This window comes from Serinus canaria, chromosome 1 (assembly GCF_022539315.1).
Source record: "Serinus canaria isolate serCan28SL12 chromosome 1, serCan2020, whole genome shotgun sequence".
NCBI lineage: Eukaryota > Metazoa > Chordata > Aves > Passeriformes > Fringillidae > Serinus > Serinus canaria.
In genome coordinates, this window is record NC_066313.1 from 107,119,613 (window position 1) to 107,133,404 (window position 13,792).

General features: G+C 36.9%; 1 protein-coding gene across 2 annotated transcripts in view; it reads left to right on the plus strand.

Annotated features, from left to right (window-relative positions):
* The window catches only part of USP9X (ubiquitin specific peptidase 9 X-linked), a 96,853-nt gene that overhangs the window by 63,264 nt on the left and 19,797 nt on the right, over positions 1 to 13,792 (plus strand). The window contains exons 24-30 of one of the 2 annotated variants that reach the window (XM_009089622.4): positions 1,314 to 1,439; positions 3,469 to 3,594; positions 6,255 to 6,421; positions 9,702 to 9,810; positions 10,396 to 10,542; positions 10,672 to 10,818; positions 11,627 to 11,849. In XM_009089622.4, the coding sequence (XP_009087870.1) occupies positions 1,314 to 1,439; positions 3,469 to 3,594; positions 6,255 to 6,421; positions 9,702 to 9,810; positions 10,396 to 10,542; positions 10,672 to 10,818; positions 11,627 to 11,849 (1,045 nt within the window). The remainder of the gene's footprint in view (positions 1 to 1,313; positions 1,440 to 3,468; positions 3,595 to 6,254; positions 6,422 to 9,701; positions 9,811 to 10,395; positions 10,543 to 10,671; positions 10,819 to 11,626; positions 11,850 to 13,792) is intronic. The other variant, XM_018913490.3, reaches the window with a different exon arrangement.

The following is a 13,792-nucleotide window of genomic DNA, read 5'->3' on the forward strand; positions in this document are numbered from 1 at the left end:
AAGGTGGTAACATTTGTCTGCAGTTGCTGAGTTTCACTATTTAGAGTTATAAACATCCGATTTAATAATAACAGATTTGTTGGAAAAAACACTGCTATTCTTGCTGTCACCATCATCCTTTTTGAAGGACTTTTGGTATTTTTTTTTCCTCTGGGATGCAGGTGGGATTAGTTAAAACTTTTAATTTCTCTTATCTTAGGCATAAGTACCAAAGCATAATTTCTGTCTTGGCTTTCCATCACTATTTAAGAAAAGTAGGCAACCAAGGTTATGTGTCTGTAGTTTTTCAGTTATTGGTCTGTTGCTGTCACTAGTACCTTTAAAATTTTCATAGAAGGTTGAATTAATAATGTTAAATACAGTGTTCTGGTACACAGAACTGATTTACCCCATATATATTGCTGTTGATCACTTCCAATAGCATCCAATAGCTGATTGACTGGGGTAGTTCTGTTAGTCTTCAGTGGAGGAGGCTTTGTAACTTTGCTCTCTGAATCAAGTGTCTTAGTGAAGCTGACAAAGCAAGGGGTGTGACCAACACTAGACCTTACCCTGCAGCCTCACAGTGTGTCTTGAGCAGCGTTTGAAATGGGCTTTTTGAATGACCTGGTACAGGAAAATGAAGAAACTCTTCTGTTTTAATTTGTAACCACAGCACACCATCTTTTGTTTGTCTGTGAGAAGGAAACAACCATTTTAGGTTTTGTCAAAACTATGGAGCTCTGGCAGACTAAGAAGAGAGGGATCTGTGCTAAAACCAACACCAAAAAAAAAAAAAAAAGATAAAAACTTGTCTTGCTGTTTCTGTTTTGAAAATATTACGAAAACCAGGAGGGATCATTTAGAACAGAATTCTTCAAGAGTAACTTCAATGTTTAAAATGTACTTCAGTATAATAAAAACTGCAGCCATATTCTGTCTGAACACTCTTATCTAATCCAGAGGGAGCCCCTATGTTTGACCAAACCCTTTCTTTCCCACATCTACTGAAAGGGAAGGAGGCATTGTAACAGAAAAAAATTCTGTTAGCTTGAAGTAATCTGATCAATAAACAAACCCCCAAACCTAATAAGTTTTGAGCAAGTGCCTTTCCTTTCAACTACTTGTACTCCGTCCACTGCAGCATAGTGTCTTCAGGTGTGATGGTATCTGTTTGAAAATGAGGAGATTTATTTATGTTGGCCTTTGCACTAAGTTTTCCTTCCAAGATCTTATCTACTTCTATCAAACCTTTCCAAGTAACTTTAGACTCTTCATATCTTTTTGCTTTTTTTTCCCATGTAAAAGTAAGTATGAGAAATACTTTCTTCCAGATAAACCAGGCTACGCATGACCAGGCAGTGGTGCTACAAAATGCCCTACAAAACATTCCTAATCCAACTTCAGAATGCATGCTGAGAAATGTAGCAATACGTCTTGCACAGCAAATATCTGATGAGGTTGGTGAATTCCTTTCTGTATCACCTTTTTCCGTATAGCATCTTTTCTATTTTCTTAATCCTTAAATTTGTTGCTTTGTAAGACACAGACTTTCCTTTTAAAATGTTTTAGGTAATGACCATTGAGAAAAATCTCAAATCATTGCCAGTGTATCTTTATATATTGAAGATGCTTTAATGACACAAATGAAAACCTCAGTAAGGCTAAACAATGTGCTTTGCAAACATAGTGGTCTTATGTGTATGGTGTGGCCAAAGCCCATTTGGATCAGGAATCAGGAATCTTGTTAGAGAATGTGTCAGTGAATTCAGCTGAGTTCAGCAGGAGCTAAATTCATGACTGCTTTACCTTCCTCTTCCACCTGCATCTGGATCCCTTGGTTTCCAGGGTGGAAGCCATAAATACAGTGTTTCTGTACTGTGTAGCATATCTGCAAAACTATCTCCAAAACATTTCTGAGCTATCTGGATAGAAGATATTATTGTATTCTCATCTTGGTGTTGACAAGTTCAGTATCCCTTGAGAACAAAGGGCAGTGTCTAAAGAAAGCACAACATGCTGCACTGCAGGACTGAGCCATCTGCCTTCCATCAGTGGTGGTTTTGCATCCATAGGTGTAAAATCAACCGATTCAACTCTGATTTAATCAAATTTCTTCTATAGAAGAAGTATCTTTTGAGGTGAGATGTGAGGAAAGGTTTTTTTTAATTCTGCCTTTGTCTTTCCTAGAGGCCTGCTAATAAATAAATAATTTTTCTTTCACCAAGTACATCAAGCAAACAAAATCTGAATGTGTTTAACAGTATTGTTGTGAAAGATTTGTCTGTAATTTTCTGAAATTATGAATACTGCTGTAGATCTAAATTTCATGTGTATTGTAGTTTGCCTTTGAAAGGGTTTTTTTTGCCTTTTCATGTTTTGATGGTCAAAGACTCTTTACAGTGGATCTCACAATTTTTAAAAAAAAATCTGACATAATTTTCATAGGCCAGAGAGAAGGCTTTAGCACAGAGAGGAATAATTCACCTCTTTTAAAACACTTCATCCTTAAAGACTTTAAAACTACAATGAGATAAAAAAAGCCCTGTTGTTTTTCTTGTGGCACTGTTGCTGTAAGGTTGCTTTGCTTGTGACAAATATAAAATACCTTTTATTTTTCTTGGAAATACTGTTAATGTCCATTTAAGTTGAAAAATGCACATTGTTCAGGTTTCCTGATGCAGATATCTACCTAGCTCAGTTTCTTAAGTCCCCTTTTTTTATTGTCTGAGCATTAGAAAAATGAAACTTGAAATCCATCTGTCTGCCTTCTGCTTCTAGAGATCACCTATTTTTTGGACAATTCTGTTTTGAATACAGACTGCAGATAAGTTTGGTAGTTTTTTTTTTGAAAGTTGATATGAACCCTAAATAATAGCAGTTGGAGTATGTTTTGTAATGTGTATATCAATAGAAACTACTGGATGTTAACTCAGACCATGCACAAAGTACTGAAGAGTGACTCTGCATTCATTCAGTACATGAGCTGTGTTCTTATTCGTGTTCAACCCTCTGTGTCTTGAACATGAAGCAATCCCTTTATATAATGATCACATACTTGAGAACATCAGGGTGTTCTAGCTGGCTATCAGCTAGCACAGCATGGGGAGAAACCCTAAAATAAGTTCAACTTTTTACATTGCTTAAGAGGCTGGCTGCTTTCCAGATGAATGTTTGGTGTTTTCTTGGGTTTTTTCCTAAATAAAGAAGATTTTAGCATTGATATTGGTAGTTTCTGCTAAGTCTTAGAACTGGAGTTGCCAACATCCTACTTAAAAAAATTAAATTTTACGTAAGTGCAGTATCAATACTCTTCAAGATACATCATCTCTTTACTATTTAAAGAAAAAAAAAATCTTTGTTTTAGCATTTTAAATCTTAAATTTTCTGTGAAATACATTTTTGGGAGTTTAGAATCCATTGCTGAGTTATTTGCAGCTGTATTTTAATGTTGCTTTAGTTAATTTCTCTTTTTTTTTTTTTTTTCAGGCTTCAAAATACATCCCTGACATCTGTGTTATCAGGGCAGTACAAAAAATTGTTTGGGCATCAGGTTGTGGATCAGTTCAGCTGGTTTTCAGCTCAAATGAGGAAATTAGTAAAATCTATGAAAAGGTAAGAATTCCTGAACAGCTGCTTTTCTGTATTACTGTTTGTTTGTGTACAAAAGGGAATGGGTACAAAGGGTTGACCTGGTCAGGTTTAGAGTGTGATGAGCTTTTAGGTGGATACAGTGATGTGTTTCAGAATCTAGTGTATCATTGTCATAGCACAGCTTAATTTTCTATTCCAAATTCCTTTCCTCAGTAACTGGTGAATTGTAACTTGAATCTGGTATGAATTGAAAAATGCACCAGTTCTGTAACATGTTTTCAGCCCAGTTAGATTCTGCATCTACATAAGGAATAAGCATTTCCTGCAAGGCTAATTTGTCTAGTCTTCAAACTTGAAAGGTCTGTTCTGCAGAAGTGATTCAAAGCATATGTGCAGTCTAGAATGAGAAAGAAGAGCTAATTGATGTGAGGAGCATTGGGAAAAAAGATTTAATTGCTAGTTCCGTATGGCTTTTCTTCTTTTATTCATGTGTTCATGTGTGGTTTACACAGCTAGTTTGGAGTTGGGAGTTCTGTATCAGTAGATTATCACACATCTTGTGTTTAAATCATGTTGCTTACAGTTACAGGAAATAATCTGGATTTGGACAATGATTTAAAAAAAGCATCTTCCTATTTTTATCTTGTAAAATCAGGTTTAGTACTCATCAATACTTGCCTGAGAGTGAAAGCAAAAAGAATATGTAGGGAGGCTTAATTCTTGTTGTGTTGGCTGTTGGGTTTAAATGATCAATTGAAAGAAGAATATTTACTTCAGTAAAATGCAACTCCTCTCCTTTAGCTTTCATAGGGTTATAATGGCATCTGCTTCTATTGCTGTGAGCATGACTTCTTCATGAAATAAACTGGGGGTTGGGTTTTTTTAAAGTTAATACTTCCATGTAAAACATGGTTTAGTTTGTGTGACAGTCCAGACATGTGAAGATAAACTCTTATATCTATACATGGGGTGCTTTAAGAGCAGTAGTGCACTAGAGAAAGCATACCTAAAAGAAAAGAGAGCTAAATTTGCTATTTAAAAATTCTTCTGGGTAGAAATTGTGCAGTTAAGTTCTGTAAAAATATTTTCAGGTAATGGAAGTTTTTAAAAGATGTATGTTATTGGTCATCTTTCACATGATTTTGTGGGTTCTTCATTTTTGGTTTTTTTTTCTTTTTATTCTTATTGACACATACATGGACATTTGTAATAAATGGTGGCTGCATTTGGTTTCTACTATGCAAAATGGAAATAAAAATTGAAGGGGAAAAATTGGAAATTCAAAAGAGGAAAAAATTATAGAAGTAACAAGAAGGGGAAATAAAGTACCCTTTGTTAATATAACAATAAAATAGAGGAAAGTATCCTAGAAATAGAGGAATATCATGGAAGGAAAGGCAGTTTAAGAGAAGTGTATCTGGCTGTGGAAGATTAGAGGAAGCAATTTTTATGATGGCTTTATAAAGATTGAATATAATGATGTACAGACCCCCCAGCTCTGGCTGCCCGAGTACTGCGAAGTACTTCATTGAGTGTAAAATGCACTTTGCCTTTCTCTTGGATCCCTGCAGCTGTGCAGAAATGACTTTCCCTTCTAAACCAAGGCTTCACTGCAGAGCAGGTGCAGTTCTGGACTTGCTGAAGGCATTCTGCTTTTGCTTTCTGATCTTGTCTCAGAACTGCCACATCCTCCTGCTGCAGTGCAGTGACTGCCTTTGATTTTTTAGTTATTGTGCATAGACAAAATAGTGTTTGCTGCCAGAGTGGGGCATATTTTGGCCTGTTCACAATTAGCTCTCTCCTCTGCATTGTAATCCCTTCTTTCTGCCTAATTAATCTTGATACCTTTCCACATATAAAACAAATATTTAATGCCTGTAGTTGATGTGACTAATCTGCACTAATGATTTATAAATGATAAATTGAGACCTGCTCACATTCAGTTTCTTTGGAACTTCTTGAATGTAATTACTTCTAGATGGAGGAGAGGGTTTGCCATTATTCTCAAAGTATTTATTTTGAAAAAATGTATCAAAATCAACTCAATTAATTCAAGTGTTTAGTTTAAGAAGTAACGTATGCACCAATTAGTGGTAATATTATTTTCTGTGTCAAAAATCATGACAGCAGCTATGTTTAAAACTTGAACTTAAACTCTTTCATCTTTCTGAAAAATAGCAAAGTGATTAATAAATTCTAGCAATATTAAAAAGCTTTTGGTCAAATAAATTGTGAGTGTCAAAACCTCGTAAAACTGGATTGATAAATTAATTATACAGCACTATAGCCTTTCTCGTTTAAGTAGTAGAGTTTTCCAAGTTTTAAATGTCATTTTTTGAGTGGTAAAGAAAAACAAAACAAAATCCCAAATAAAACCCCAGATGCAATCCAAGAAAAACTCCCAACAGTACTAACTGATGTAACTTGCCCATACTTTTCCTATTTAACTTCTGTCTCCATAAGTTCATGCTTGGAATTCTCCAGTGAGAATCCTGGAAGTTCAGGTCATCCCACATAGTGCTTTGGCTCAGATCTGAGTGCATAAAATACTTGGCACTGATAATCACTTAGTATACAAAGCTGTGGTTTGTGTTTGTGTTTAGTGATATACCTTGGAGCCAGTTGGGTTTCTTGGGATTGTTTTCTGTACCCACTTTGTGCACTCTTGTTTGTTTTCACAGACAAATGCAGGAAATGAACCAGACATGGAAGATGAACAAGTTTGCTGTGAAGCACTGGAGGTGATGACCCTGTGCTTTGCTTTGATTCCAACAGCACTGGATGCACTCAGTAAAGAGAAGGCGTGGCAAACATTTATTATTGATTTACTATTGCACTGTCACAGCAAGTAAGTTTTGGTCACATCTATTATTTTACAATTCAAAATGAATATAAAGCCTAAATGCAGAGCAGTGGCTTCAGCCCATATGAAATTGTGAAGTATTGAGTGTTTTCAAAAACCATCTAGGTGGAAAGTTTATATGTTATTAAACTTGGTTGCCAGTGCTTTGATCTGTTACTAAAGAGTTAATTTTAATTTTTTAAGATACTGTTGTTTCATGAGTATTCCAACTTTTCTTTGAGAAATGACAGAGATCTGAAATTAGTAGTGTCTTAAGTTTTTCAGTATGTTTTAAAGGGAGTCACATTATGGTGCTCTCAGATGAATGGGGTCAGAATTTGTATTTTAGGGTTTTTGACTTCTGGATAAACAGGTTGAAAGATCTTATGTTTAGGAATTTTGCCTTAATGAAAGGATCAAGTATCATCAGAGCGTCTCTTTACAGTGAGCTCTTTGCACACTTTGGTGAAACTGGAGGGTTACCAAATACCACCAGCTTTATTAGTTTGCAGCCTGTGGTACAGGGTGTTGAATTTTCAGTTTCACTGAAAATACTTCATACTGAAAGTACTTCATACTCCACTGAAAGTACTTCCATACTTGCTTTTATCATCACTCATCATATGGAAAAATAGTTCATACTACAGAAGCTGCCACTTCTCTCATATGCCTATAAAACTTGTGATAAACATAATCTCACTTAGAATGGTGCAACTGTTCATTGTTACATGGTAAAATAGCATAAGCATGAGTGGAAACAGAAGTCTGCTTTGGAAATTAAGATGGTGAAGTTGAACTAACCTGCTGAAAAGTTCCTCTTCTGAATTAATGTGGAAACAAATCAGTGTTTGCAGTGCAGAGAAAGTTTAGCAAATACCAGACAGAACTCTGAATATCCTTCCACAACTATTGTTCTCTAATCTCCTATGCTCAATCAGAGAACAATGTGAGCAGAAATATGCGTGTGAGAAAATATTTTTGGTGCACCAGAAAAGACAAAGGCAGAAGATGACCAAGTTCAGATCTCACAAATAGGATCTTTCTAGAAAAAATCAGATGGATTGTTAGTTTTTCAGAGTTTGACTGGGACTTCTGTTTCCAGTCAAATGTCAGAGCATTAACCATGCTATACCTCTAAACTGAGAAACAGAATGCAAAATGTTTAATACTAAATGCTGGAGTAGTTTTTCTCCTACAAGGTAATTAATTTTGTAGTCGTGTCCTCTGAATGCAAGACCAGCTTAGTTAAGAGGAGATAGCCAAACAGTCCTAAATAATCCTGGAAGCCAGAAGTGTTCTGCTGATCTCTGCAAAGTGTTTGGTGGCCACATATATGTGGCCTAAATACATTAAAATTCTTTGTGCTGGTGTAAAGCAATGGCACTTGCACCCACTGAAGAAACTGTCTTTTATGAACTGAACAGAGACCTGTGTCCTGGAGCTCTCAATAGGGCAGGATTCAGGTTGCCAGCCTTAAGGGACGTGCTTGACCTCCAGCTATTCCTCTTGCTGAGTGTGAGTTCATTGTGCAGCTCATGTCCTGTGTGCCAGCTCTGTGCTGTCAGCATGTGTCTAAAACAGCATGAGATGCCTGTGCTCAGGCAGCTGCATCCCTCTCATGATTCCTTAAGAGCTCTTAGATGGTTACAGCTTCACAGAAATGTAGTACTTGTGTTCAAACACTGCATACTCAGAAACATAACAGTGTGAGGCATGTCACATTGGTCACATTTCTCACTGTAGGAGAATATCACCTTTGTCTATTTCATTCTGCCTTCAAGTGCACAGAGCTGAGGAGTGTCTATGTGATGTGTCCCAAGCAGTTGAAGGATTGTATCTTAAAATAACTTTCCGTGAGATGTTCTACAAAAACATCAGCTCAGCAATCAGACCCCATAAAATGTCAGTTATTTTTAAGAACAAAACAGACCAGCCCCACCCCACAGTCTGCTGCAATTCAGAGCAGAGTAGGAGAACTTGCAAAGATCAGGGAAGGGTGAAAAGGGAGATCAGAGCTCTGCAATGAGTTCCATCTGAGGAACAGCTGAATAGCTGGGGGCACTTCATACTGGAGGAGAGCTGAATGGTGGGAGGAGAATACTACAGAGACCCTTAAAATCAGAAGTAGCAAAGGGAGAACAAATGGAGAGCTGTGTTTCTTTGTATAAGACCTTCTTGAGCATAACATTTAAGCAGTGCAAACCTTCAGTTTGGAAATGGTTTCAGGGGTTCTTTCATGAACTTGTCCAGTGAGGACTATGAAATACTGCTCTTGGTAGTTTTCTTGAGCCACAAATTGCTAGAAGGTGAGAGAACATTCTGGAGAAGTGTCTCTGCATGATTCCTTCTTTTTGTGGACTTGCCTTGTGCATGGTAGCAGAGATGGTGCTCAGCCAGGTGCATCTTTGCTGTGACCTCAAGGTCATCCTAATGTGGCCTTGAAATCACAGTTAACCACACATGAAAAAGCTCTGAAGGGAATAGGATTCTTTTGTTTGCTTTCCACCCTGACTCCATGGGCACAGAACAGAGACAGCCACACTGAACAGACACTGCAAAACTCAGTTTTTCGTATGTTGAGATACTTCCATAAAATCATTCATTCAGCATTCATTTGTAGTCTCTTCCCACACAAAAAGAGTTGCTCCCAACAAGGCATACTGCTCAGACAATTAATCCTACAACTTCAAAGAAAAGGATTTGCCCTAATATTTATTTTTTTAATTAACTGAAGCTTATTCATTCCTGCATTGCTCTAGTGATTAGTTTAGGTTCTGAGGAGAAAAATTTCCTTAATTATAGCCACATGAATTTTCAGGAGGGTCATCATCTCTCACATCTTACTAATGATAAATTTTGATCACTTCAAAGATACTCAGCAAACTGCTGCAGTGACACATAAAAGCAGTTTTACTGGAGTAGTCCTGGTAAAACCAGGTACAACTGGTGCTTGATTAGAAAAAAAAATTATTTAGGATTGCAAATTGTTGTGTTATGCAATATTTGCTGTCAGTTGCAAAGGTGTAGTGGCTAGGTGTTTCTAAGTTTCTTTTTCTTTTACCTTTAAATATTTGATTTGTTGAACAGGTTTTGTAATACAATTCATGCATCTGAAATTTCACTGCAAGGAGAAATAATATGATGGGTAGGGAATAATTAAACTATTCCTGTTTCCAACATTATGTTCAGTTTTAGAAAATGGCATTAAGCAGATAAACACAAATTTAATTAATGTCCTGTTTGGATAGGGAGATTGAATTTAATGTTTCTATTCAATTATTTCCAGAACCGTTCGTCAGATGGCACAGGAGCAATTCTTTTTAATGGCTACCAGGTGTTGCATGGGACAGAGACCTCTCCTTTTCTTCATTACCCTGCTGTTTACTGTTCTAGGGGTAAGTTTTCAGAGATAAAGTCTTCAGTATGGGAATGTATGTAAAAAGTAATAGGACAAAATACCTACAAGAAAAGACAAATTGCTATTAATAACAGTAATTATAATAGAGATTGCTTCTGACCTACAGACAAGCAGCACAGATGATTTCCATTTGAGCTAGATCAGGGGAAAAGGGACTCTTTTGCATTTTCTGATAAGAACATGAACAGTAGGCTTTAATGTCTGCATTTGATCTTTGGTGATTGTTAACCTTTAAGTAAAAATCATTAGCAGGTTACAGAGATACCTACAGTTAGTGCCTTCTCCAGCCGGTCCTGCCAGGGCTTTTCAGCTCATGGCTCTCTTGCGCATTTGATCAAAAGTTTTGATTTAGTTTTCTTTTTCCCATTCAGGTATAGAAATTGTTACTAAAATAGTTGAGAAGTCATTCATTAGCAGTTAAATACAATTTTAAACTTGTAAAATATTTAAAATTACCGTACACTTGTTTTCTTTTACATTTACTGTGAGATTTAGGGGAAGTATTTTGGTGTTGCACTGTAAGTAGAAGCACATCTAAATTCTTTGCTTTTGGTTTACACAGAGCACTGCAAGAGAGAGAGCTAAGCATTCTGGAGACTACTTCACCCTCTTAAGACATCTTCTTAACTATGCTTACAACAGTAATATTAATGTGCCCAATGCTGAAGTTCTTCTCAATAATGAAATTGACTGGCTTAAGAGAATCAGGGTAAGTTTTGGGATCAGTTTATTCCTGATAATTAAGATTTTGCTGCAAAACTGTAAAGTTTCTTGTAAACTGCAGTTCTGAGCTTAATGTTTGCTGTTTGGAGTATCCTAACTTTCTCCTAAATGGCAGGATGAAGTAAAAAGAACAGGGGAAACAGGTGTCGAAGAAACGATCTTAGAGGGTCACCTTGGAGTAACAAAAGAGTTGTTAGCATTCCAGACACCTGAGAAGAAATACCATATTGGTTGTGAAAAAGGAGGTGCTAATCTCATTAAAGTAAGTTCAAGTTTTTTGACCTCTGGAGGGGATTTTTTTGTCTTTGTGAGGTTTTGGGAGCAAGAGGGGTATTGATTTTTGGGGTTTTTTATTGTTTGTTTTTACCTGTAAATAAGTAAAAAGAAGCTTCACATCTTGTGCGTTATAGCCATAAAAGCACTTTTGATTGAAGTTTAATGTTTTCTTTTAAAAAAAATTAAATTGCATGTTTCATTCATAAAGTGTATTTAACATTTTCATTCTTACTTAAGTACTGTATTTAACATTTTCATTCTTATTTCAGTACTTGACAAGCATCACACAAAGATAGTGAGATACAGTATCACTGTACAGGACTGCTGCTTTCCTTCCTTACCTCTGTAATGGCTTTCCTGCACATGTTCGTAATTAGTGCTATTAATGCTTAGGGCAGGTTTGAGCAAATGCATCACATCTGAGCATCTCTTTAATCAGACATGTTTTCTTTGTACCTCTGATATTATAGAGCAGGAGTGTTGGTTTTTCAGCACTAATTGATAAAGAACTGTGTTGATAATACTGGTTTTGCAAAAGAAATTTTTTACCAATCAAGAACAGTACAGATTTATTTTTAACTTGGAGTGGGGAAGTGGGTTTGCAGGGAACCACTTTGGAATGGAGTTCTTCTGTTCTAAGTTTAAAAGCTCATTATGCTATTGGTCTCAATTTTTACTCTTGTTTTTTTGTTAAGTACCCCTCTGGTTCTCAGAATTCATTTATGTAATAACCCTTACTCTCTTATAAAATAATTTCCATGGTAACAGGTGATTTTTTGTCTTTTTTTTTTCAGGAGTTGATAGATGATTTCATCTTTCCAGCATCCAATGTTTATCTACAATACATGAGAAATGGAGAATTGCCTGCTGAGCAGGCCATACCAGTCTGTAGTTCACCAGCTACTATTAATGCTGGCTTTGAGCTCCTCGTTGCACTAGCAGTTGGATGTGTGCGAAATCTCAAGCAGATAGTAGACACGTTGACTGAAATGTATTACATAGGTACAGCAATCACTAGTATGTAATACTTTTTAATTATCTATTTTCTACTCTTTAATGTATATTTCATTTATAGATTTTGTTTATATTATCCACTGAACCAAATGCTGAGTTTTTTATTCATGGTTTGTTTGTGGCTGCTTTTAATGTTGCAAAATCAGTTTGCCAGTGTAGGCTTTATTTGTTTTTCTTTATGCAGTAAATGTACTGACCTGCATTCCATTATCACATCCAAATTCCAGCCCCAGTCACAGCCTGACCCTTCCTGTCCCAATCTCTGATTACTCCCCTTTGTCTGTACCAGCTCCAAGGAACTTCATTCTGTCTGTATCTTCTGCTTGCCTCATCATTTCAGGCACTTGCTAACCAATCCCAGAGCCTTACCAGGTCTCTTCAGTTTAGTTTTAGAGCCAGTTTCTTGGCTGCTCACCTGATTTATCATCGTTGCCCACACACAGATGCAGGTCCTCTGTCCTGCTTCTCTTAGTTCTGAACTCATTCTCTGCTTGTCATACTCCTTTTTCAGGCTCCTTTTTGGCCTTGTCTCAGCACAGCTCTGCACTGAAAGAACTTTCTCCCTCTCACTTGACAAAGGTTGTAGTGATTGCTGTCTGTTCAAAAATTTGCAAATATTAGTGCTTCAAAAGCTAATAGTCAAGTGCAACTTGGGCTGATTTTCACAAGGATAGCAAAAGGCTTGTTTTTAGTGCAGACTATTGTTGTCATTAAAAAAGCATTTCTTAAAAATGATCAAGCAGGAGGATATTTTGTCCAGTCAAAGGGACACTGAAACTATTCTGCTGTAATATTAACAGGGAAAGGGAAAAAAATCAACAACCACCAAATAAAATCCAAACACCATCAAACCAAGGAAACCCAAGCTCATATGGTGAGAAAGGCTGGGAGAGTTGGGGTTGTTCAGCCTGGAGAAGGGAAGCCTCCAGGGGTACCTTATTGTGACCTTCATTACTTCAACGTGGCTTGTAGGAAAGATGGAGAAAAAGATTTGTACCAGGGCCTGTAGTTACAAGACTACAGAGGCAATTATTTTAAATAGGCAATGATTTTTTGAGAATAGATTTAGATTGGACACAAGGAAGAAGTTCTTCACCATGAGAATGCTGAGACACTGGAACATGTTGTGGATGCCTCATCCCAGAAGTGTTCCAGGCCAGGTTGGATGGGGCCCTGAGCAATCTGGTCTAGTGGAAGATATCCTGGCCAATGGCAGGGGTTGGACTAGATGATCTTTAAAGGTCCTTCCAACCCAAACCATCGCGTGATTTAACAGATGTTTAAACTCATAGAGTTGAGCAAAACCATAAGCAACTAAAAATAGTATCCAAAAGTGGAAATTGTCCACTGCCTTTCAGAGTGTCAGTGCTACTTGCTTGAATGGTGCTGTCAGTGAGTCACTTGAGAGTTTTCAGTCTCTTCCTGTTCAGTTCCATCTCAGATGAATAAACTAAAAGGGCAGCTTTATGGTTTTCCCCTCTGCCTCCTCCTTCTTTCTTCACCCTTTTCTCTTGGGAAGTAGTGTATTTCCTATCACCTCACAGTTAGGGGGATTTCATGGCATTCCCTTCCAGAACACCAGATCTCTCTGTGGTATGTCAGACAGAAGAGAGAACAAATGGATGAACTGTGCATGCTCTGGGATTCACATACCAAATCTGCTTGTGACTATGCATGCTCTCTTATATCAGAATTATTAATATCAAGTTTTTTGTGTTAAAACTACAGACAGAGCAACAGGTTAGCTTAGGTGATCATAAATGCTCTCAAAGAGATGTGAGGGACCTGAAAGAGAAGACTCAGGAGGAAAAAAATGTATATCAAGTTATATAGATAGCATTTGCTACAGCTGTTTCCCATCCTGGCAAGAAAAAGTGAGGCTTAAGGGAAATTCTATAATTTTTGAAGGATTGTAAATATTTAAGAGTACTATCATTTTTAGAAGG